At 44.8% G+C, this 22,327-nt stretch overlaps 1 protein-coding gene and 1 pseudogene across 1 annotated transcript in view; both read right to left on the bottom strand.

Annotated features, from left to right (window-relative positions):
- Positions 1-637, bottom strand: part of LOC132334664 (hydrocephalus-inducing protein-like) — a 29,173-nt gene extending 28,536 nt beyond the window's left edge. The window contains exon 1 of the mRNA XM_059860754.1: positions 566-637. Within this exon, the coding sequence (XP_059716737.1) occupies positions 566-637 (72 nt within the window). The remainder of the gene's footprint in view (positions 1-565) is intronic.
- Positions 638-2,348: 1,711 nt separating this feature from the next.
- On the bottom strand, positions 2,349-13,229 carry LOC132334663 (telomere repeats-binding bouquet formation protein 1-like; annotated as a pseudogene).
- Between the last annotated feature and the right edge of the window lie 9,098 nt (positions 13,230-22,327).

The raw sequence follows: 22,327 nt of genomic DNA, 5'->3' as shown, positions 1-22,327 counted from the left end.
GCCCTCCACAGAAGAAAACAGAGGGATCTCCTTGACAGAGCCTCAGCACTGGGGCATCTTCAGCCAAGAGAGCTCCAGACAGCAAGGGACCTTTGTGGCTTTGGCTCCAGTGCTGCCTGCAGGGCTGGATCTGTGCCCACAGGAGCTGGGAGAGAACAGCTGCTTTGGAAGCTCTTCCAGCTGGGAACAGCCATGGCTCTCAAGGCTTTGGGCAGAATTTGAGCTTTCCCTCCCCCACATGCCCGGGTGGCCAAGGGCAGGATGGTCAGAGCAGCACAGGTGAGTGCCCAGTCTGACAGAAGGAATTCCTGTGGCAAAGGGAAAGGGACAGGGCTTCAGCTGTACATTGGTTTCACTTGGCTCCACTGGCACAGCCAGGCAAGACACAACTGAAGCATCCCACAGTGTTCCCTGCTGCACCAGGACAGCCCCCAGCAACAGGAGCACGGCACAGAGGGCTGGGGAGGGGCTCTGCAGCTTCACAGCGCTGCTGGACAACAGGGCCAGGGAGAGCAGGGACACCAGGGCAGGTGCCAGCCTTAACACAGCCCCAGTGGCCACTCACAGTGTTTGGCTTCAGCCTTTCCCTCAGCAAAAGACGAGGTGGTGGTGTCTTCTTGGGCAATCCAGACGCCATCTCCAAGGGATGATGTCACAGAGGGAGACAGTGCCTCAACAAAACTGGAAGGAGCAACAACGGAACTCTGAAAATCCACAACCCAATCCATGGCAGATTCAAGGCATATACTGGTGCTAAACAATTTGATATGATTTGAAAGTAGCTGAGTGCTTGTTTGGCATAAGTAGCTAGTATGGTTAGGCCTCTAGTTGGACTTTATTTGAACTATATGGCTGCCTTGTGCAATTCAAAGATGGATTGTACTGAAACCTGGAGCTCAAAAGCTGAACATTAATAATAGTTGGAACAGACAAAGCTCTAGCTTAAATATTACTTAAAAATAGCCAGAGTGGGCCTCCTCTTCTTTAGGCTAAAAAGCACCCCTGCTCTCTCAGCTGCTCTTCACAGGACTTGGGAGAGACTGGAATGTTATGGCTAATGGCTTAAATCTTGTTAGGAAGGACTTTTTGCCCATTCTGACAAAACTGAATAAGGAAGCTGCCTCCACTGAAGCCCAACCCTCCCTGAAAATGCCTCCTGACTGGAACTTGGGACTGGGAGTTAAGCCACCTAAGGGAACTTGAAACAAAATCAAGGTGACACTATGGTCCTGCTAGCTCAGGTCTGGGGAGAACTAAACAAGGCTAATTGAGAAAAATGTATCCACAACCAAGCCAAACCCAGCAGCTGTCCTGAAAATCAGCTCTCTCTGCCTTCAGGCTGGGGAAGTCATAGCTACAGACTCATCTGCTGAGGCCAGCTTTGCACACAAACTTCCCATCAACACAGGGGGAAGGAGGAAATTTTGGGGGTGTGGCACAACCTCTGGTAAGGGGCAGTGGACACCCATCCTCCCTCAGACAATCTGGCTCAGCTCTAAAACCCCCCAGCCCCAGAAGGCCACATCCAGGGGACATTCCAATCAGGGGCAGCTGACGGGGTGTCAGAACCCATCAAAGACCTCCAGAGTGCCCCCAGACCCATTCCTGAGGCCTTGCACCAGGTGACTGCATGGCATGCAAAGGAACACAACAGATCTGAAAATCCACAACCCAATTCACAGCAGGCTCAAAAGGATATACTGGTGCTAAAGATTTTATCTTATTTGAAAGTAGCAAGAGACAGAGTCCAACTTGCCCCACCCCAGGCAGGAACCTGGGCAGTCCCACCTTGCCCAAATCTGCATGAATCCATTGGAGTCTCATGTTTTGTGACACCTCACCACAGAGAAGACCAGAAGAGTATTTCATGGAATGCCAGTGAGATTCATGCAATGGTGATACTTTCTACTTTCTATTTAATTGGTCACTCTCTTTCTCTCCCCCTCCCCAACTCCCTTCTCTATTTCTCTCTCTCTCTTTCTCACATTTGCTGTTACATCAAATCCAGACAACTGACTTTGGCATATGGTCCTGTTTGCACCTTAATTCAGGAGCATATCCCTAATAATTTTAAGAACCAGACCATAACAACCCACTGAAACCTGAGCAGAACTCATTCACCTTTAAGCAGTTTAAGTCATCACTATAGGGAAAAAAAATGCCTAGACTAGTACATTTAGGAAATTCTGCTTCTCTTCAGTGAAAAAAAAGAACCATCAGTAGACCAGATATCGTTCATCTATTCAGCTGCACATTATCCCATCCTCTGTTTCCCTTTGGAATTCTCTTTCAGAGCACAGATGGGACAAAACAAAAAAGCACAATCAATCTTTACCTTCAAATGAAATTCAGGACTCCTCGCTGGCAGAGACCAATGCCCTGCGAGTCCAGGGCTCGCTGGCAGAGACAATCTCTGTGAAAAAGTCCCCGAGCGAATCGCTGAGTGCAGCCGCTGCACGAGCCCAGGCTGCGAACAACCAGCCCGGAGCGCGCTCTGCGGCAACTGAGGCGGCGGCGCCGTCACAGCCGCTGTGGCCGCGCCCGCGGTTCCCCGGCAACCGCAGCACCCGATTGTCGGGGCCGGGCCGGGGGCGGTGACGCCGGGCGGGCCTCGGTCCCCGCTCCTTCCAGCCCTGCTGCCCCCTCGGTCCCCGGCCGGAGGGGGAGGAATCCGCTCCGGGGCCCGGAACGTGACGGGCCACAGCGGCAGCGCTCGATATCGCCGGGGCCTCGGCCCCAGCTCCGGGCTGCTCCTGCACAAGGAAGGCGCGGCCGGGGGGGAACCCAGGCTCTCGACACTTCCCATAAGTGTCTGAAATCATGCACTTCAATTAAAACAGTGAGATGATTGCACAGAAAGGAGGAGTGTTCAGCCTTGAAGTGGAGGGAGAAGCAAAGGCTCTGATCTGTCTGTCCAAGTGGCTCGACTTTGTATTCAGTTCCCTTCAATCCCGTGTCTCAGATCTTTGCCCTTCCATGCAGCAATGCACACTAGAATAGCACAGAGGGGGAAGCATGTCCAAGTGGCTGGTAATGATTTTAGTTGGGGGAAGGGAGAAAAGGACAATTTCTTCTGCAAAATCATATCTATTCTTGCTTTTCCTGTGCACTTCAGAAGAACCTGAGAACCTCCTGGACAGTCTCTAGAAAGACTGTCTGGATACCTGATGCTTAAAGCAACTGTTTTTACAGAGCATTGTGGTTACTTGACAGACACAGAGATATTCCACACAATTTCTTTTGAGATCTACTAAAAGCAGATCTAGAATGCTACTTGAAGTCATCTTCCCAGGGCTGACAGACTCTCAGATTCTGAAAACCTCTATGGTTGACAGTATGAAGAAATATTCTGAGTGTTGTCATTCTAGTATCGAGACAACTGAGGCGGTGTTAGAAAAGCTATGGAAAGAGCTGAATTTCCTTCAAACATAAAGTAAGAAACAGGGAATCCATCAGACTTGATGACTGCATGGCAAGAGCCACAAAACCTTTTTATAATTATCTGAGCAGTGAAGATGGTAGTGCCCGGGTTCATTTCCCAGCTGAAGAAACAGTTAATTTTTCAGCAGCTGGATAAGGATTACTTCCTGCATTTGCTTCCTCCCACTCCAAACTTCAAGCCAAACAAGCACCTGTCAGCATACACTGCCTATTGACCCAAATGATTTGAAGATGTTAGTTAGTGGCTTTATCCTTGTACCTTACAAGGATCTACCTCTTACCATCCTTGGTTTCTTGTCTTTTATTTTGGAAAGCAGAGCTTTCATTGTTCTACCAGTCTCAATCATGTCCTGAAAGACATAAAAAAGGAAATGATCTTTCAAGTTGGAAAGGAAAAGCAGACAGTCAGTGGATTAAATGAGAGCATACCAACCTGGCAGAAGAGTAAGATACTTAATTATTTTATGCAGTATGTATTAATTTGAAAAGAAGGGGGGAAAAAAATCCATGTCATTGCACGCCTCCTTCAATGATTACCTAACTCTACTACTAACACATTCTGAAGGGGAGATTGTATCTATATATAATATTCACCCTTTGGGGTAGATCAGTAAGTCAGTTCCCACAGACATACAACACTGAGCATTTCATGCATCCAAATATTAAATTTACAGGTTTGAATGTCCAGCATTTAAAAATTACTTCAACTGCTTTTTCTAGCTTATAGAAAATCTGGGTTTACAGCAAACTAGAATACTTCCTACAATACAGATGCCTCCATTCTCTGCACACCTGTAACTCAGGCTGATCTACAATACTGATAAAAGTTGCAGGTTGTAGTTTCACACAAATTCAACGTTTTTTCCTGGGTTTTTTGCTCACATTGAACTTATCTTAAGGCTTTACTTCTGCTTGCTCCTCAAACTCTGGAAAGATGTGATTAGTTTTATCCTATTTTGGTAAGTAGGCCAACCTCATCGTGCTGTTTTTCAGTTGAGTTTATTCTGTGTTAAATTACTTTTGCTTTCTTCCAGTTGTCTTGCAGACATCTTTTTCTGACTTGCATATCCAATTCTTCTGCACTGTTCACATTTAATGAGTTATCATATCATTTCAGAGACAACTGTTCAGCTTTATAAAATATAAAACAACATTAATAATTAAAATTTTATCATGTAAACACAACATTTAGAAAGTATTTATTATATTTTAGTATGCTGAGGGACAGCCCCAATCATTTAATGCAAAATTACAATTTTTATAAAACTTAGATTTATACATAAATGTTAACACACTTGAAATATAAGCTGCTGTTACAAGTGGTGAACTTGCAATTAGAGTTCCTAGAAACTGTTTCCACAATGATGCTGTGAAAGAAAAAAAAGCTTTTTCATTGAATTAACTCTGGGTTCTTCACCAGTACAAGTCTCTGCTTTTTTAAAAAAACAACTCCACAGTAATGGACACTACAAATCTCCACACCTCAATCTGACACAAACCTCTCCGTTGTGCTTGCAGCACAGAAATGGAGATACAGGTTTGTTTTTTCCTAATTAGCAACTGCACACCCTCCATGCTCTAGAGATTAAAGGACAAGGTCTCTCTGCTTCATGGGAGGGATTGTACAGATAATTTATAAAAAACTGAAACGGGGCCCAAAAATACATCCTACTTTAGAAAAAAAAGATCAAGATTTCTTCAGATTGGAAATGAATGTAGACACAGTGATTTCAGGCTTGATTATCTCCTGGTTTATTCCCTCCCTCTAGAGGTACATCCCCAGGAAGAAAGTATCCCCTGGGTGATAAATGACAATGTTGATCTTTTCCACACAATTTAGAGATGGGAAAGCTTTAAGAACTGGCCCTACATGGAGAGGTTTCACAAATGCATTTTTGCAACACTCTTGGAATTTTTTTACTTCTTTTTTGTTTTTGCCTAAGTCAGTTCTTGATGACAAATAGGCAACTTTCTGTGCAGAAAACAAAGATATTTTGGAGTATACAGAATTACAAAAAAAGCTGCCACAGAAGTTAAAATCACTTGGGGAATCAGCAGAACACAGAGATGGAAACAATCCCTCTCCTTTTTAAAGCAGTCACAGCAAGCTTACTCATTTGTTTGCAGCTCTGCAGCACAAAAGTAGCAGCTTTGACGAGCTCCTCGTCCTGAGATCCTGTCAATACCTGAATCATGAGTGGCAGACCATTGTTCTGAGGCAGCTCACACTGGTTCTCTTCTAGAACAGGACATGGTAAAGGAAAGGTTTGGTTTCAGCCCCACACACCTTCACCTTACAGTCATTGTAGGGGCCAATACTGGCAACTCTCTGCAAGTTTCTGCAGAAAGAGAGATTTTCACTCCAGACCCGAGCCTGCTGCAGTGACAGCAGGAGAGCTTTACATCCCACAGGATGATTTGACCAGAACTCAGGTTGCTGTAAGAAAACTGAAGGACTGAGGCCACTTATTCTATGGAGTTCCAAGCTCATTTAATTGTGGCCTAAAACATTTGAATAATGACTCCTGTATTTCTTCTCTTCCATGACCTGCTCTTGGAGTAGATATGCAACATTTCGGTGAGGCCTGGGATGCAGAAATATCAAAATCTCAAGGTTTCTATTTAGCAAAATAAAATTAGTAGCTTAAGCCTGGTCTAGCCAATCTGTTCCTCCTCATTTCTTATGCCATTGGCTGAATTTTTATTGTGATCTCATTCACATACAGAATCATATAACTGGTAACTTGCAAACATAGTTCTTTCTTCTTTAAACTTAGCAAAAAAAAGGAAATATAAACTTTTAACATTTTTATTTTGACAGTGTTGACATTTGAAGAGAAACCTTTTTTCTGTTGAAATAATTTTAAAATAATTTTTCTATTCAAAAGACATTTTCCATTAAGTCTTGTTTCACTAATTCTTCATGAAAAAATGTCTGTTCAAATAAATTTATGACCTCTTGAGCTAATTATTGAACATGTTATTGGCACTCAGAGGATAAAAATCAACCTTTTTGAACAAAAGGCCTTTTTCTTGTTTCTCTAAACATACATGAGAAAAACCAGAGGTACAAATGAATTTCCTTTTCTCTTTGCTTGCACTACCACAAAATACCAACTGAAGTGCTGTATTTGTGCCAGATAAGCTTGGGCAAGCCCTGAGGAACACGACAAAACCATTTTAGAGCCACCAACTGCTTCTGTGTCTTGAAACCAATGCTCTTACATGGCTTTTACAAATATTCCTGGCCTTGTAAGCAGTGGAGAGAAGCTGTATGTGCCAAGGACCATGAAAAGGGTGCTCAAGACAACCCATTTGCTAGGTCTGGATTGTAGCAGCTTTCAGGTCTGGATTAATTATTCCCTGTGACACCTAAGCCCAGCTCTGAATTCTTGCATATTGAGTCTACTTTTCAAAGCTACTAAAGACACTTCCTGCTAACAAGCTTTAAAATTTAAAGATGGAACTTCCTAGAAAACTTTTTGTCCAAATACTGACATTGTATTATTTAACTGAACTCTCTCTCATGTTCCAGTCTTGATGAAGTGACACCACAGGAGGAGTCAGTGGATGAGAATTTAGGAGAAGCTGACAGACAGGAAAAAGAAAAAGCAAATCTTACCACAAACTTCAGTACAGTGTCCAATTGTTAGAATAATACTCATTTTTTCTCCTGTGCTCAGTGTCTCATTGGACAGCAGCTTCAGCAGCTCTGACACAGTGGGATACTTTGCCAAGACAACACTCATGGCAGCTGTTGGTTAAAATGATTGGAAGGAAAAGAAAGTCGATTGTGAGTGTACAGGAAATATCCAAGGATCAAATGCTGGGTTTGGAGGGAACTGTACAGAGCCCTCAAAGCCTTGGGCCTGCTCAGCCCTGCCCTGCTCCACCCTGAACAGCTCAGATTACCCCACCCCTCCTGTGCTGCTCCCAAATCCAGCCCTGCCCATCCTCCCAGCCCGTGCTCCACGGAGAGGAGGCAGAAGATCTGATGAATGAGGAGGGCTTTGCACTGTGCAGCTTCTGGAGATCCCTGCTGAGTTTCTCCATGTCCTTGATCAGCTCCAGCATGGAGCCAGAGAGAGTTGAATAAGCTTTGACACGCAGAGTATCTGCCATAAAAAGAGCAGGGGGCAAGCCCTTCCTGGCACTGGCAACACCACTGCTAGAGCATCCACGCTGAGGCCCAGTCCTGTCACACCCAACTGAGCTGAAACTACCCTCACAACTAGTGCAGGCTGATGCTTTTCAACTTTTGGCAACTTCCATTTGAAGCTCTTATGGCAGAAGTGTGAGATACAGCAACCATGGCCACAGCACAGGCTCGTCAGGATCACAGGTTTCTGCAAACCTTCTGTGGAAAACACAAAACCTCATCAGGAGAGCAGTACCCGGCCAGCAAACCAGAGCAGAGTGTGCTCTGCAGAAACACCACGTCCGTTCAGCTCCACCTCTAAATGACTAAAGCTTCCTAAAGCTACACAATTTATTATTCAGCCACAGGCATAACTCCAGGATCCAAACTGACTGGTCAAATCCAGGCCCAGAGCTCAGCTTTACTTACCCAGCACGGGCAGGAGCATCTCAATTTTAATTTTCAGTTGGGTTTAAATTTCACTGCATTTATTTGAGCAACGATGGGACAGAAATCCACCTCAGATGAACTGAATCACTCCCCACTTACACCTCTGAGTTTTAAAAAGCATTGCAACATCCACTGAGATGTGTAGAACTTAACTGCCTTTAAGCATTCATTTCTGCAACTTTTCCACCAGCACAAGACTTTAAAAATAGCATTTTAAAATTGCCATCTATCAAAAATGTCTTTCCACTCACAGTTAGTAGCAATACAGGCATTCAGAGTCTTTGTTACTACCACTGCAAGTTTCATGCTGGAGTGACACAAACAGGAATCAGGCATAAGCTCAAGGAGGACTTTGGATAATGTATCCAATCCTCCAATAGAAACAAAAGATTTCTGCACATCTGCTAAGTGGAAAAAAGAAAAAAATATGATTTAAGCAACAGAGTTTGCAAATTCTTTTAGCATTTCACCAAGTAAGTCCATCAGAGTTTTTCTGTGCATGTGTCAGTCATTACATTTCTTATACAGCAGAAGCTGGAGATACATTAATCTCAAGAAATGCAGTAACTGCAGATAAAATAGTTCCAGGAAAACATGACCCTGATATGTGCACACAAATGGCAAACATCATGCCTGAGTTCTACCTAAGTCATTGTTTTCAGTCATGTCACAAGGACTTTAATTTAGACACACTTTTAATCAGAACAGCTCCCAGCAGTTTTACTGACCCTATCAAATGTAAGCAGACTGTGGCTCTTTCTGGACTTGAGCACAGCGCAGTGTAAGTAAAGATGGTGGAGTACAGTGGTCAGAGTAAAAGTGGGAAGAACAGCAAATGACTTTGTAGAGATTGACAAGAAAGGAAAACCCATTTTGCTCTCGAATTAAACTTCCTTTTCTCAAATGCAAAGCTGTGTAAAGCTTGAGCTGCACTTCCAGTTGTTTGCAACTGTGAGACCAAGAAATGAACAGATGGGACGAACTATCCCAGGCTCTGTGCAACTCTCGAGCCACCCTTTGGCACAGGGAAAAACCCCACAGCAAATGTTCTGATTATCTTCTGGAAAAGTAAAAACAAATTACCCCAAATCAAAACGCAATGAAATCAACTTCAGCTGAACAGCAAAAATGAAACCTAAGTGTTACCAATTTGGAGAATATCTCTGAACTTCTTCCACAATTTTCAGAGCAACACGTCCCGTGCTGGGGGTTGTTGACACAGGCACAGAGAGTGCTGCACACTGAGGACCAGAGCTGATAGCAGGGATCAGTGTTTTCAGCTGGCAGATTCTTCTCAGACGTGGAGAGGGTTGTTCTGTTAAGGACAATGCAAGCAAGTCTCAGATTGTCATGGTTTGAGGGTATATGGTTTTTTTGGGATGGTGTGGTCACGCCAATCGGTGTCTAGATTTTAATATTGGCACCTGGTTTTTCCACTGAGGGTATGGATACGCCTCTGAGAACACAGGGGGTTAAAAGCTGTGAACTCCCACTGGAAGTTCCTTTTGGGTTACGGTCCTGGACCAGACGAGACCTCTCCCCTGTCCAGCTCTGAGCTGGGCAGGGGGGAGGGGAGCCATGCGGCCGGAGGGAGGTAGGCCAGGCCTGGGCCGAAGGGTGGAGGAGCATTGCACTGCGAGGGCTTCGGGCAGCCATCCCCCATTCCCCCCCCCGGAGGGAGAGAGAGCGAGAGCAGCCTGTGCTTGTGATAGCGTGGCTGGAGTGAAGGAGAAGGGGGGGGTGCCCAGCAGGGCAGCCAGCCGTGGGAGTTCATGAACCAAACCGGCAGAGCCTGGGACTTTTAACCCTTCTTGGGACGATGGAAACCTTGCAAATGCTGATTCATCCTGGAGTTGGTGAGATTGAGAGAAGTTGAGAAGAATTCTAGGTGGGAGGAGATGATGGAGTGGCTTTTGGCTGGACTTTTCTTGGATAGCTATGGACAGAACCCTTCAGTTCCTGTGACACAGAGACTGCATTCTGGGGGGAGGCAGTGGCTCAGAGCCAGGAGAGTGCGGTGATGTGAGAGTGTGTGAACAGAGACGAAGGGTGGAGGAGAATGGTGGTGGTGCCCTTCATCTCCGAAGAAGAAGAAGAGGAAGATGATCTCTGTTCAAGAGACCCCTCAGCCCCAGGGGGTGAAACATGGCAGGGACAGGTGTCCCAAAAGGAGAGGGACTGTGCTCTTTTTTGGAACTGGACAAAGCATCCTTAAAGGGAAAAAACCCTAGAAGCAGCTCTGGTCCATGTGCAGTGGTGAGAGCACTGGACATGGAAGGAAGAGGTCACAATGGCAAAATGTTCTCCGGGCGGTGCCACACGTGACACGGAAACACGAGAAGTTTCGACTGTTTCCTGGGTGAAGTCTGTGGTGCAAAAGGGACTCCTCTCTTCTCAAAGAATTGAGAATTGATTATCCAAAGGGTGGTAACAGAATTAGGAAATTTGGTGGGGGGAGGAGGAGGAAATTGTGAAGGTTTTCATCCTGTGTTCTGTGTGTTTTTTCCCTGTAGTTTTATGTTAATGAAGTTTTTTTTCCTTTCAATCGTAAGTTGGAGCCAGCTCGGCTCTGTCTCTGATCACATCTCACAGTAGATACCAGGAAAAGAGGTTTTCTCATGGAAGCACTGGCATTTTGCCAGGCTCAGACCATGACACTGATAGTCAAGGAAACATAGCTGCTAACCAGCCTACTATTTGTCTGTTTGAATTGCAACCCTGTTCACCTGAACAACTGCAGCAGCAGGCTGATGCAGCCTGTGTCTCTGACATGGGTTTGCCCATTTTCTATAAGAGAACACACACAAGACTCCAGAGACAAATGCAACTGCAGACAAAATCTCAACAGCAAGTTGAATTTACATACATACATTCCCTTTCCTGAGCACATATCCTCCCCACAAGGAAATACAAAATCATATCAACATATTGGTAAATAACCTTTCCATGTCTCTCTCTTTCTAGACACTCTCAGAAACTATGGGTTTGCATTTGCAAACTCTCTTCTTAGAACTAAACCACGTTCTGCTGTTTAAGGAAATCCCAGTGAGCAGTGACCTATTTCGACAATTCAGGTTCGGTTACATGCAAACATTCATCTTTATAAATTCACTTCACCAAAACATTGCTTATTGCATGTTCCAAATTTTGGACTGCAGATTGGCAAATAGAAAAGGAGTGTTGTTGTAACACAGAAAAAAAACCAACTTACCATTATTTGACACCAGTACTAAGATGACAGAAACAGACATTCTTTTCAAGTTCACATCAGAATCCTTTTTAATTCAAAATAAAATGAGTTCTTCAAGCAATGCAGAAGTACACAAAGTCTGTTGACAAGACACTGAAAACAAAAAGTGAAAACCATTAAGTCCTAAAGTAAGCTACTCATCATCCTAAATTATTAAGTTTCAGTTGTGGCCAGTATGTGGGGAGCAGAGACAGGGCAGGACTATGAAGTGCCTGAGGGCTTCCCCCTGCAGTGAGTTCTACACCAAGCAGGACCCTGGCAAGCTTTGGAACAATCCAGGAGTCACTGAACACTTGCTGCTGAGGGACAGGGGGAGTGCAGCTGTCTGGTAACTTAAAGACACCCTGTGTGCACAAGTCAGCAAGGCACAGATCAAATCTGGGGATGGACAGGGCAACTGGGGCACCTTCCCTGCCCTTGCTCCAACTGACAATCTTGTAGTCTCATTTTGTGAGACCAAAAGAAAGTGGAGACAAAGCAGGAGCACAAGTAATGACAGGGGGCCAGAGCGCACTCAGAAATACAAACAGTGTTATTTTTATTGCCATTACTCTCTAGAATAATCCCCAATGTAAATAAAGCTGCTTCCTTTACAATGCAATGAGTACTCGACTTGGCAAGGTCATTTCTAAACATCAAACCACCAATTCCTCCAAAGTATTCGCTCGCTTCACCTACAAGAGGAAAAAAGAACAGAAACTTTTGCTTCTGTTTCTCTGCAAAATGAAAGGCTTCTAGGATTTTCCAACATCTCAAGCCTTATGTCCTTTAGACATTTTTACAGTGCCCACCAGTTCCTTGGCATATATGGTGAACATAAATGCCTGCATTGTTTCTAAGGAAAAGCCTTTCTTACTGTTTTGTTGGCAAATGGAATAGACAGTGACCACAGCCTCCTGCTGAGACACAGGGCAGTCCATCTGAGATTTAAGGCATTCCAGCAGTAAGTTCAGATCTGTTTTCATATCTAGGAGCAAACACAAATAACTTCATTAAAATTGTTATCTTTTCTCTCTATTAATCTAGTCAGTATTAGAATAAACCTGTCAAAATGCAGTATGTAGGTGTATTTTAAAAAAGGGGGGGAAGTGAGCCAAAATGGAGCTACATCACTTCTATTCAGCCACAAACAACAAACCTAGAAATATTTCTGTCCATCCTTTGTTATTTGAGCATGAGTTCCTTTGCAGAGTAACAGCCTCCTTTTAATATTTCTGGCCTTTAATTACTAGTAACTCCTAGTAAGTCTGATGTAAACTACTAAATGTTAAATTCACAGTTGCAAGGTGCATTAAGTGTAAATAATACACAGCCATTAAAGTATTCAGAGTGCAAATAAAATTCAGAGTGCAGTTGAAAATCTGTGGAGTAGTAAGGAAAGAGTCCAAGAGCACAAGGCTGCTCCGTGGTACTGAGGTACAGGAGACATAAACCATGCAGCACAGCAGCAGAGCCCTCAGTCAGGTGGGTGGAGATGTAACACAAAATATTCTCTGGGCACCTACACACAACCCTGGGTGGGAAAACAGACTTGGAAAATCTGCTTCTTAGTCTTTGGGGTATCATTAAAAGACTTAGTTGATAATTATTTCTAACAGTGACAGAAGGTATTGTTTACTGTAAACTCTTACAAGGTCTGAGGGTTCTTAAAGAAGTTAAAATACAATAAAAATGTGGATAAATATTAGCAAATTAAAAACAAAAAAATGTGACTTCGTGGTGGTGTGTTTTACTATGTGTGCAGGTTTGACATTGGATTTACCCTTTGCATAGCCAATACAGTATCCAAAATGTGGAAATTAGGAAAAAGCATGTTCTCCCAACTGCTCACCACCCCACAACAGGCCTATCACAGTCTACTAAAACTTTGTAAAATTGATGCAGATTATAATGACAAATTATATTAGATATCTTACCACACTGATTTATCTGCACCTTTTGAGTGTTCATTTTTTTTAAATCTCTGTTCTTGTTCTACAACAACAAGGAAAAAGTTTTTTCAGTTCTGTTCAGATTAGCAGCGTTTATAATATATGCAGTAGAAATGACACCATTTTTCCAAAATGCACTTTTCCCAGTTTTCTGCTTTTACTTTGTCATCTCTCACACACACACAGTTGAATGTATTGTTGTATGGCAGAGTTTTCCTTTGGAAATACAGTCTTTTATGACAGCCCTGCATTTGTAACTAACAGGTGATCATCTTTTGAGAGTGGACATTCTGCAGAAATCAGGTCGTTCCATGTTACCCCTGAGGGGCACTGTCAGTAAAGAACATCCCCTGCTCTGTGTCACTGATCACAACAAAGCTGATCCAACTTTCCTTACAAGAGTGGCCAACTTTGCCATCAGCCAACAACTGGCACTAAGACCAAGTCATGTTACTTAGGGGGTGAACACTCTAAAACATTCGGCCTCCTGCTGCTCAAGGAGCCACCAAACCATCAGCATTGTTCTGGCAGCACTGATCAAACCAAGGGCAGTGAGCACAGAGACATGTTCCTTACAGGGAGAACCCACTGAAATTCTCCAAAGACATTGCCACATTCCATGAACCATGCAACCCACAAAACCCCACAGCATTGCTTCTTCACAAACCCCACGGGGCAGCCTCTGAGAGCAGAGCAGCAGAGTGACATTCAGCTTTGGAGGCACAAAGATGCTCCCTCAAACATGCCCCAAGTCCCAAACAGAGAAGGCTGATGCAAGCATCACAGTAACCCCTTACAATTTCTCCAAAAATGACTTGGCTCCAGGTAGAAACTTTAAATCAGTGGCAAATGCAGCTTAAGAATGGATTCATTTTCCTTCTCCAAGTGGAGCAAAGGCTCAAAGCAGAATCCTTGTCATCCTAATGAAGACAGCCAGCCCTGCTTTCTCTTGGGAGTTACTGACTGCCCCCATTCCTTTGCTGCTTCCCTTACACAGCGAGAATTGAGAGTGGTCATCTCCCTGCAGCCTTTCAGAAGTGATAATAAGACATGCATTTCATTTTCCTGCAAATCCTACCCTGCCACAACAAGGAAAAAGCTTGCCAGCCTTTCTCACCTCTTTTTGTCCTACTGCCATCACCCTGCCAGCCTAAGAAAAAACACAACCCACCCAAACAAAAGGAAGGCTGTAAAAATGAGTTTGCTCTGGAGCTAATTGCTTTTCAGAAGAGTTTCATTTAATACATGTTTATACAATTCTGCAATATAAGAAGAACAAGGGGTTTAAAACTGGATGTATACAAGGATGTATATTTCGACCTTTACCTTGATCTTTTTGACTTTTGCAACCTACAGGAGGTACACAAAATAGTATTGATAAGCCAGCATACATTAATTAGATGCAAATAGCTGACCTCGGTTGTTTCATCACAGAGCAAGGTGGAGAGACAAACAACTAGATTTGCTTCAACAAACAGCTGGCAAATGTTGCATCTAAAACTCTTCTCCATCATTTATGGAAAATAACCCAGTAACATTGCTTCAGACTTCAGAAACCACTCCTGGAGAAGTGCAGATCTGTCAATGTGTGTGCTCAGCAGCACCAGAGCACATGGCTGGCACGGTCAGTAGACCAGCCAGCCTGGGCAGGACTTATCCTTCGAAACCCAGGGAGCAAAGCCCAGAGGGGAGAAGTGCGGGTTGTTGGCGTCCTGTGGAAACCAAACCCCACAGCAGCAGCTGAGGCCGTGAGGACGCTGAGCTGTGGAACAGGACTTGGGGCTGTCCTGGCCTATTTCAGCTCCCTCGCACCCTCCTCCCTCAGATGGGCCGTGAGTGATTTACAGCTCGTTATCAGAGCTCCCCTCTGAAGCCTTAGCAAGCACCCCAGATCAGCCCAAAGATAAAAGGGAAAGAACATATACAAATTTAAAATAAGAGCGGGGGGTGGGGAGGGGGGGTTTTGAAGGCAACAGTCTAAAGATGAAACAGCAGCTGCATTCTTCTGTGGGAAGGCTGGGGAGTCCCGAGGGGGGAAATGGGGCACGGCTCGGGTACCTGTGATCCAGTGGCGCGGGTGGCTCCGGGCAGACCCCGAGGCGAGGCGGGCGCCCGCTGCCGAGCGCTGTCCGGCTGAAGGACGGGATCTGCAGGCTGAGGGGTGGGATCTGCAGGCTGAGGGGTGGAATCTGCGGGCTGAGGGGTGGGATCTGCGGGCTGAGGGGTGGGATCTGCGGGCTGAAGGACAGCAGAGGTCCCGCCGGGCTGATCTGGGATCTCGCGGAGCTGAGGGCAGAGCCCGACCCGGCCCCTCAGGAGACGCCGCAGCCGCAGCGCCGCCCCAGCGCCTCAGGGTGCGGCCGCCCTCGGACTCGGGACAGCCCTGAGCCTTCCCCTCAGCCAGGCGGGAAGCGCTTGGAATTGTAGAACCGTCAGAGGTGAAAGAGATCTTGAAGAGCATCAGTTCAACGTCAGCCCAGCTCTGACACTTCAAACACAGACCACTAAACCATTTGCCAGTGTCAGATCCAGAGGTCTCTTTAACATCTCCAGGGATGGCAACTGCACCACCCCTCTGGCCAACCTATTCCCAGGCATGAACACCTGAGCAGTGAAATATTTTTCTAAAGTCTAACCTGAATTTCCTCTCAACGTGAGGCCACTTCCTCTGGCTCTCAGTGCAGGCCCAGCAGAAGAGAGCAGCCCCCCCTCAGTGCACGCTCCTGTCAGGGAGTTGGAGAGAGCGGTGAGGTCCCTCCTGAGCCTCTTCTCCAGACTGAACAAACCAGCTCCCTCAGCTACTCCTCATGGGACATGTTTTCTAGAGACTTTGTGAGCCTTGCTGCCCTTCTCTGGACACACTCAGCCCCTCAATGTCCTTTTTCCCAAGGGGCCCAGAGCTGACACAGCCCTCGAGCTGTGGCCTCAGCAGTGCCCAGCACAGAGGGGCAGGCACTGCCCTGGTCCCGCTGCCCACACTGCTGCTGATCCAGGCCAGGTGCCATTGGCCTCTTGCCCCCTTGGGCACACTCTGGCTCACACTGAGGCGGCTGGTGACCTGCAGGATGTGGCACTTGGCCTTGTGGAACCTCAATGGCCTTGTCCTTGGCCCATTGATCGAGTCTGTCCAAGTCTCACTGCAGAGCCTTCCCGTCCTCCAGCAGATCCACACTCCCACCCAACTGGGCATTGGCAAATTTACTGAGGGTGCTGTCAATCTCGATCTCCAGATCATCAATAAAGATGTTAACCAGGACCAGCCCCAAAACTGAGCCCTGGAGAACACATTTCAGTGCAGCTCAGTTTGCATACTCTGCAGTTGGAGGCTGCAATGCCCTCACAACAGAAAGAGCTGCCATCCCTTGGCATTGGCCACACACACAGGTGCAGGAAAGAAACCTTTTACTAGGTGAATATGGCTGACAGGACTGAGTTTTTGGGCACACACTCCCTTTCCCTAATGCCCCTGAACTCAAGAGAAGGTATTTCACCTTCCAGCTCTTTGCACCATTGGATCCTCAGACCATCAGAGCTCCACCAGCCTCTCTCATCCTTTTGCGCCTTCTCCCCACTCAAGCTGAGGAGCAGCTTTGATAAGAAAAAATGCAGTTCTGCTGCCAAGGAGGTGAGCCAATTTGCAAATGTAACTTACCCTGCCAAAAACAGCTACTGCCTTTTTCTTTCAGAGGCGAGTCATGAGAAGTAATGAAAATGTGTTGCATTTTAAACCAAAAAGGAAAAGAAACGAAAGCACTCACAGAGGATTTGGCAAAGCCAATAGGTGCCAGTGTGGCTTATCCTGTTGGCTGCTCAGTTATTGCAGCCCTTTGCTACTTTACCATTTGTCTTGTTTGGAGATTGTGCTCAGATAATTCAGTGATGGGTACAAGAGAAATTTAAAAAATCATAGCTGATCTCAAGATAATACAATTTAGGAAAATTTAAATAGATTGTGAAGTATTTACATCAGGGTGATGACAGTTACCACATAGAGACCAAAATAAGCCCTTTTAACAAAACTTCAATTATATCCTTGTTCCTCAAGCCCTACTATCCATTTGTTTGGCTGATTTAGTAGAATGTAAAAATACTGTTCAATAACTTGTATTGTTTATACTTTCCAACACTTCTGTTGTGTTTTCTAAAAGCTGTGAGTATTTTTTAGTTTGAAAAAAAAATCTATTATTTTGGTAGTAACATTGCAGTTCTGTCTTTTCCTCTTGGTACTCAGCTGGAGTAATAAAGGAAAAAAAAGAGGAGAAAAAGTTGCTGAGGTGGACAGTAGATCACAAGGAGCAAAGTTACAGAAGACAAGTGCATTACTACTGCCACTGCTTAAGAGCATCTCTCACAAAAAGCAGACTGGCTACACTGTCCCAACTCCATCATTTCAACTCTCCATCACTTGTTTCCTCCTTTGCAAAGCTAAGCTGAGCCATTTGTACCTAATATGAATAACAACTAGTAATACACACTTACAGTTCTCTTGTATTACTGCAACAGCACTAGGCACCCTTAGAAATTTAAAGGGCAATTGCAATGCTGTCCCTGAATTTAAACCGGTTCAAGATATTATTTGTAGCTTATTCTTGAAGGTAATTTGTAGCAAAAGTCAAAAAATTATTGCAGCTGGTCAGTGACTGGACTGCTATGTGTTTGGGATACACACAATGATTTAAGTACTGCTCCATTCTGTGTGACTCCAGGCTTTGAAAAGAGTAATCCCACTTGGCATTTGGACTCCATTTGGTCTCAGGAATTATGGATCCAGAGTAACTTGTTAGAAGCTTGTGAAAAAATGTCTCTGAAGTTTACAGCAGAGCTGAAGTGTACAGAAGGATGAGGATTCAATGAAGAATTCAATGAATACTAAGAATAAGTTTGAAAAGCATATCCAGTTATCCTGCTGTCTATATCCAGTGACTGTCCACTGTTACAGTACAGTGCACAATGTCACCAGGAAAATTGTGAATGTCATCTTTAGACCAATCTATTCACACATTTTATTTTTGATCAGAGTTACTTTCTACAAATTACCAAGCTGTTTTGCCTTTTTGAGGCTCTTGTTATTTTTGTGTGAAGTATTTCCATGTATAATACAGGTGGCTCCTGTGTCTTGGTTTGGAAAGACAGGTGTTTGCTAAGGAAGGCAGGAGCCTTTCTTGAAATGGAAAAATGGAAACCCCTTCCTTCTGAATTGTTATAAATTTTAAATTAAGGGAGGCTCTCAGGTAAAAATATGGGAGCAGGAATAACAGTTCTTTATTAGGGAAGTGTCAGTGATGGAGAGAGATGGGGAGACTGACTTGGGGATCAGAATCTGATTTTATTGTGGGATAAAAGCACTTATATACTATTTTAGGGAGACTAGTAATGTGTACTACAGTGATTAGGTTAAAATCACATACACAAACTTATGCATAAAACAACATCCCTTGCTTGCAGAGTTTAATGGGATTTTCTTTTTACAGCAAACCCGTCTGATTTTTTTCCAGCAAACCCTTCTTGCAATCTAGGTCTAATTTTCAAAGTCCTGTTTGTTTTGCCAAGGCATCCTGGTATCAAATCTCTTCTGTTAACCAGGTCCAAAGTTCATCATCTGTCTTCTGTCCTCCAACATTCCAACATCTTAACACCTGAATTATGTTACTGACTGATGGGAATGGTTTAGATTGTAACCTCTGTCATCAATGTACAGCTCAGATTCTTAAGGAAGCATCCTGAAGGAGATGATGCCTATTTGGAAAACGTGGGGGTTCCCAGGAGGGGGCACCGCTGATCCAGGGCATCGAGGCGCTGCCTGCAATCGTCCATAACCACCCCTAAGGAGCCTCCAGGGCTTCACCCTCCATGAGCTGCAGCAGACGTGTCAGGAAAGGTGACAAGAGCCCGTGGAATGGTCCTTGTTGCAGGCAGATTAGCCACTTGTAGCTCTTCAAAACTCCCTCCTGTAAAAAACTGAAAAAACTTTACCCGTTCCTAAATGTGAAAAACACGTTCACCCTCCTGTGAAAATGTAAAAAGTTTAATAAAGGACAATGGGAGACCAGGACCATGGAGGACCATGGTTATTATGGCCGGGTGCATCTTGGCACTCAGCCAGGAGCACCCTGTTCCCTTCGGGGATCCCCTGAAATACCTTTTCCCTTTCATCAGCCTGTTGCATATTCATAGACCCTCATGCATATCCATAAACTAGTTTACATATTCCAGGAACTCTTCTACCTGGCCCCTCCTTGGGTCTGCCTTTTCAGAGCATGTGTGTTTCTTGGCTGTGGTTTTGGCTCCTTCTCTTTATCACCTCCAGGTTTTTGGGCCTTGGTCCACTCTGCCTTCAGACAGGGAGAGCTGATAGTTGGCAGATCTGTACAGGTGTCCTCATCCTGTGTGCATTGGATGTTATCCCATCCCAGCAGGCATTTAACACAAGCAGCTATTTCTCTGAGCTTAATTAACAACAGAAATAAAACCCATATATTTGTACCAAAGTTGCTTTAACATCACACATATAAAATCCATTTTAATATCTGTGAAAAGCCAATATTAGAATATGTATCCATAACATTGCCCATATCTTTCCTTACCCTTTTGTTCCCAAGCGTGCAGCAAGGAGTGAAAACTGCCAGCACGGCACGGGGTTGCTGCCATCTCTCTGTCACCCCGTGTCCCTCTCCTGTAAGAGCCTGAATGAGAGATGAGGGACCCCAGGCATTTCTTCAAAATGCAGTTTATTGTATCCTGGATGTTACAGCAGTCCAGGGTTGTGCGTGGCAGAGCCTGTGCCTACAGCTGCAGGCAGGCCTGGAGACCCTTTAGCTTTGGTTACAGTGCATTATATACTCTGCTTTGCTGAGCATGTTAACACAGAATAACCAATCTATACCTTTACTTTTACCTATAGCCTATCATAACGCCTGTAATTACCATATTCATGTTACTATTCTCCAATCACTCAAAGTTATTACGTTACAGTTTTAGCTAGAAGTTGTTTTTCAGTTTTCTTGCAGTGGAAAATTCTGAGACCTTTTTTCTACTTGCAATATTGGCAGTCTTGTTTACCTGTGGAATCTTTTTGCTTGGTAAAAACATCTTCTTGAGGTGGGTTTATCCTTTGCTCTAAGCCATAAAAACCACTTGTAAGTAGCACAGCCTTTGCCTTAGTTACCCAGTAAGACTGGCTCAACAATTCTTTTCTTCTATATCAAAACTTGCTTTCATTTCTATTCCTTTGGCTCATTCTACATTCAAAAATCTTTCTGTCATGCACACATATCTGTTAAAGATTCTTGTCAAACTTTCATCCTTCCCAACACTCTGTGCCACTCTGTCTCTCTTTTCCTGAGGGCAGAACAAGGGACAGAATCCATCCAGAGGTGACACGGGAGCGCTGCTGTCCTCTCTCCGTCCTGTGTCCTCCTTTCCCCCCCATCTTTCCATGTTCCCCTTTCCTGCCTGTCACTGCTGAGTCAGAAATGACACGGATAAATGAGTGACACACTCCATGCATCTTCAGAAGGCCAATAATCATCTTTATTAGGAGACGGATTTTTTTGTACTCGATCCCGATAGAGGTGGACCTGATTGGTTATTTTACATTTCACATGATTGGCTAATTAAGAAAACCCCTTGGGGTAAACAATCCATGAGGAAAACAATTGTCACAAACACCACCTGCGAGGTTGTTCAGGATTCTTCATCTCCAGCTCCCTAATGTTTCCCAGACGGATCCATGGGAAATCTGACCTGGATTGTGTATCCACACCTACCCGGGAAGGTGACGGCCGCGCCGTCCCGGGCCCTCCCTCTAGAAATGGCGTTTACCACGCTGTTTAAGGTTCCCTTTTTTCCTGCCCAAGTCTTTCTTTTCCCATCCCCAACTTCCCCTCCCCCCCTGCTGTTGGAACCCAGGGCACAAGGAATGTCTCCCTGAGAAGTCCTGATCCCCAGGAGATCACTGCTTTTAACTTTTGTCCATGGAGAAAGCTTCCAAGATGGAGGATTTTGGGTGTTGTCTAATCTCCTCCTTGTTCTTCATCTCCTCCATTTTCTGCCGTGTTGGGAGCACAGGGTGATTGGTTGGAAAAAGCTGCAATGCAGACACCGAGTGGCAAACAAAGAATTAGTTACTTGTAGAAAGGTAGAAATAAAATGTGTTCTAAGAGTTAATTGGACAAAGTCGTTTTAAAAGACCTTGAACCTGTGTGTCTTGTGACTTTTGGTGCCTTCTCTTTGTACGCTAAGTCTGGTGTGCAGATGGGGTGCTGAACTTTTGGTAAGAGAAAAATGAACAACAGCCTGAAGACTGAAAAAACCAAAGGTCCCGTTCATTTCTCAATCCTGGCACAGAACTTTTTAGGGGTGTCCCCATCAGGGGATCCTCAGGGGGGGTTCACACCTCCCTCCCTCCCCTGGTTCCTGCCCCGCTGCTCAGCCCCACTCCAAGCCCTGCACCCTCGCTGCTTCACAAAAGGACCCAAAATTAACCCCAAATCCACCCAAAATTACCTCAGAACCCATCCTGAGGGGCTCTGGGGGGATTTTGGCTGGGTTTGAATCCTACACCAAATCTGGTGTCCGGGAGTTACCAAAACCACCCAAAATCGACCCAGAATTGACCCAAAATTACCTGAAATTCCCAAAACTACCTCCAAATCCATCCTGATGGAGTTTGGGGGAGATATGGAAGGATTTTAGGGGAATTTTAGGGGGAATTTTTAGTAGGTTTGAATCCTACACCCACTTTGGATTCCACAAGGTACCAAAACCCCCCCAAATCCACCCCAAATTACCTGAAATTATCCAAATTCATCCTAAGGGGGTTGGGGGGGGGGGGGAGTTGAGGGAATTTCGGGGTTCTGCAGGGGATTTTATGGGGGTTTTTTGGCAGTCATCATCATCCAAAACAAAACACCCTATGCCAAAGCCATGACCAAACCCTAAGGACTGTGCCCCTCGTGAAGAGGAGATCAAAGAACTGCTCCCCTTCTGGGGGGAAGATCAAAAGCCAGAGGAGACTAAAATACTAACTCATTAGGTTAAAACGTATTCATTTAATCAAGTATCATCATTTCTGTTCCTTTATCCTTTGTGATTAAGTCCCGAATGCTTTTCTATTCC

Source organism: Haemorhous mexicanus, chromosome 16, assembly GCF_027477595.1.
Source record: "Haemorhous mexicanus isolate bHaeMex1 chromosome 16, bHaeMex1.pri, whole genome shotgun sequence".
NCBI classification, from domain to species: Eukaryota; Metazoa; Chordata; class Aves; order Passeriformes; family Fringillidae; genus Haemorhous; species Haemorhous mexicanus.
The sequence above is the reverse complement of the archived record's forward strand: the minus strand, read 5'-3'. Positions and strand labels throughout refer to the sequence as shown.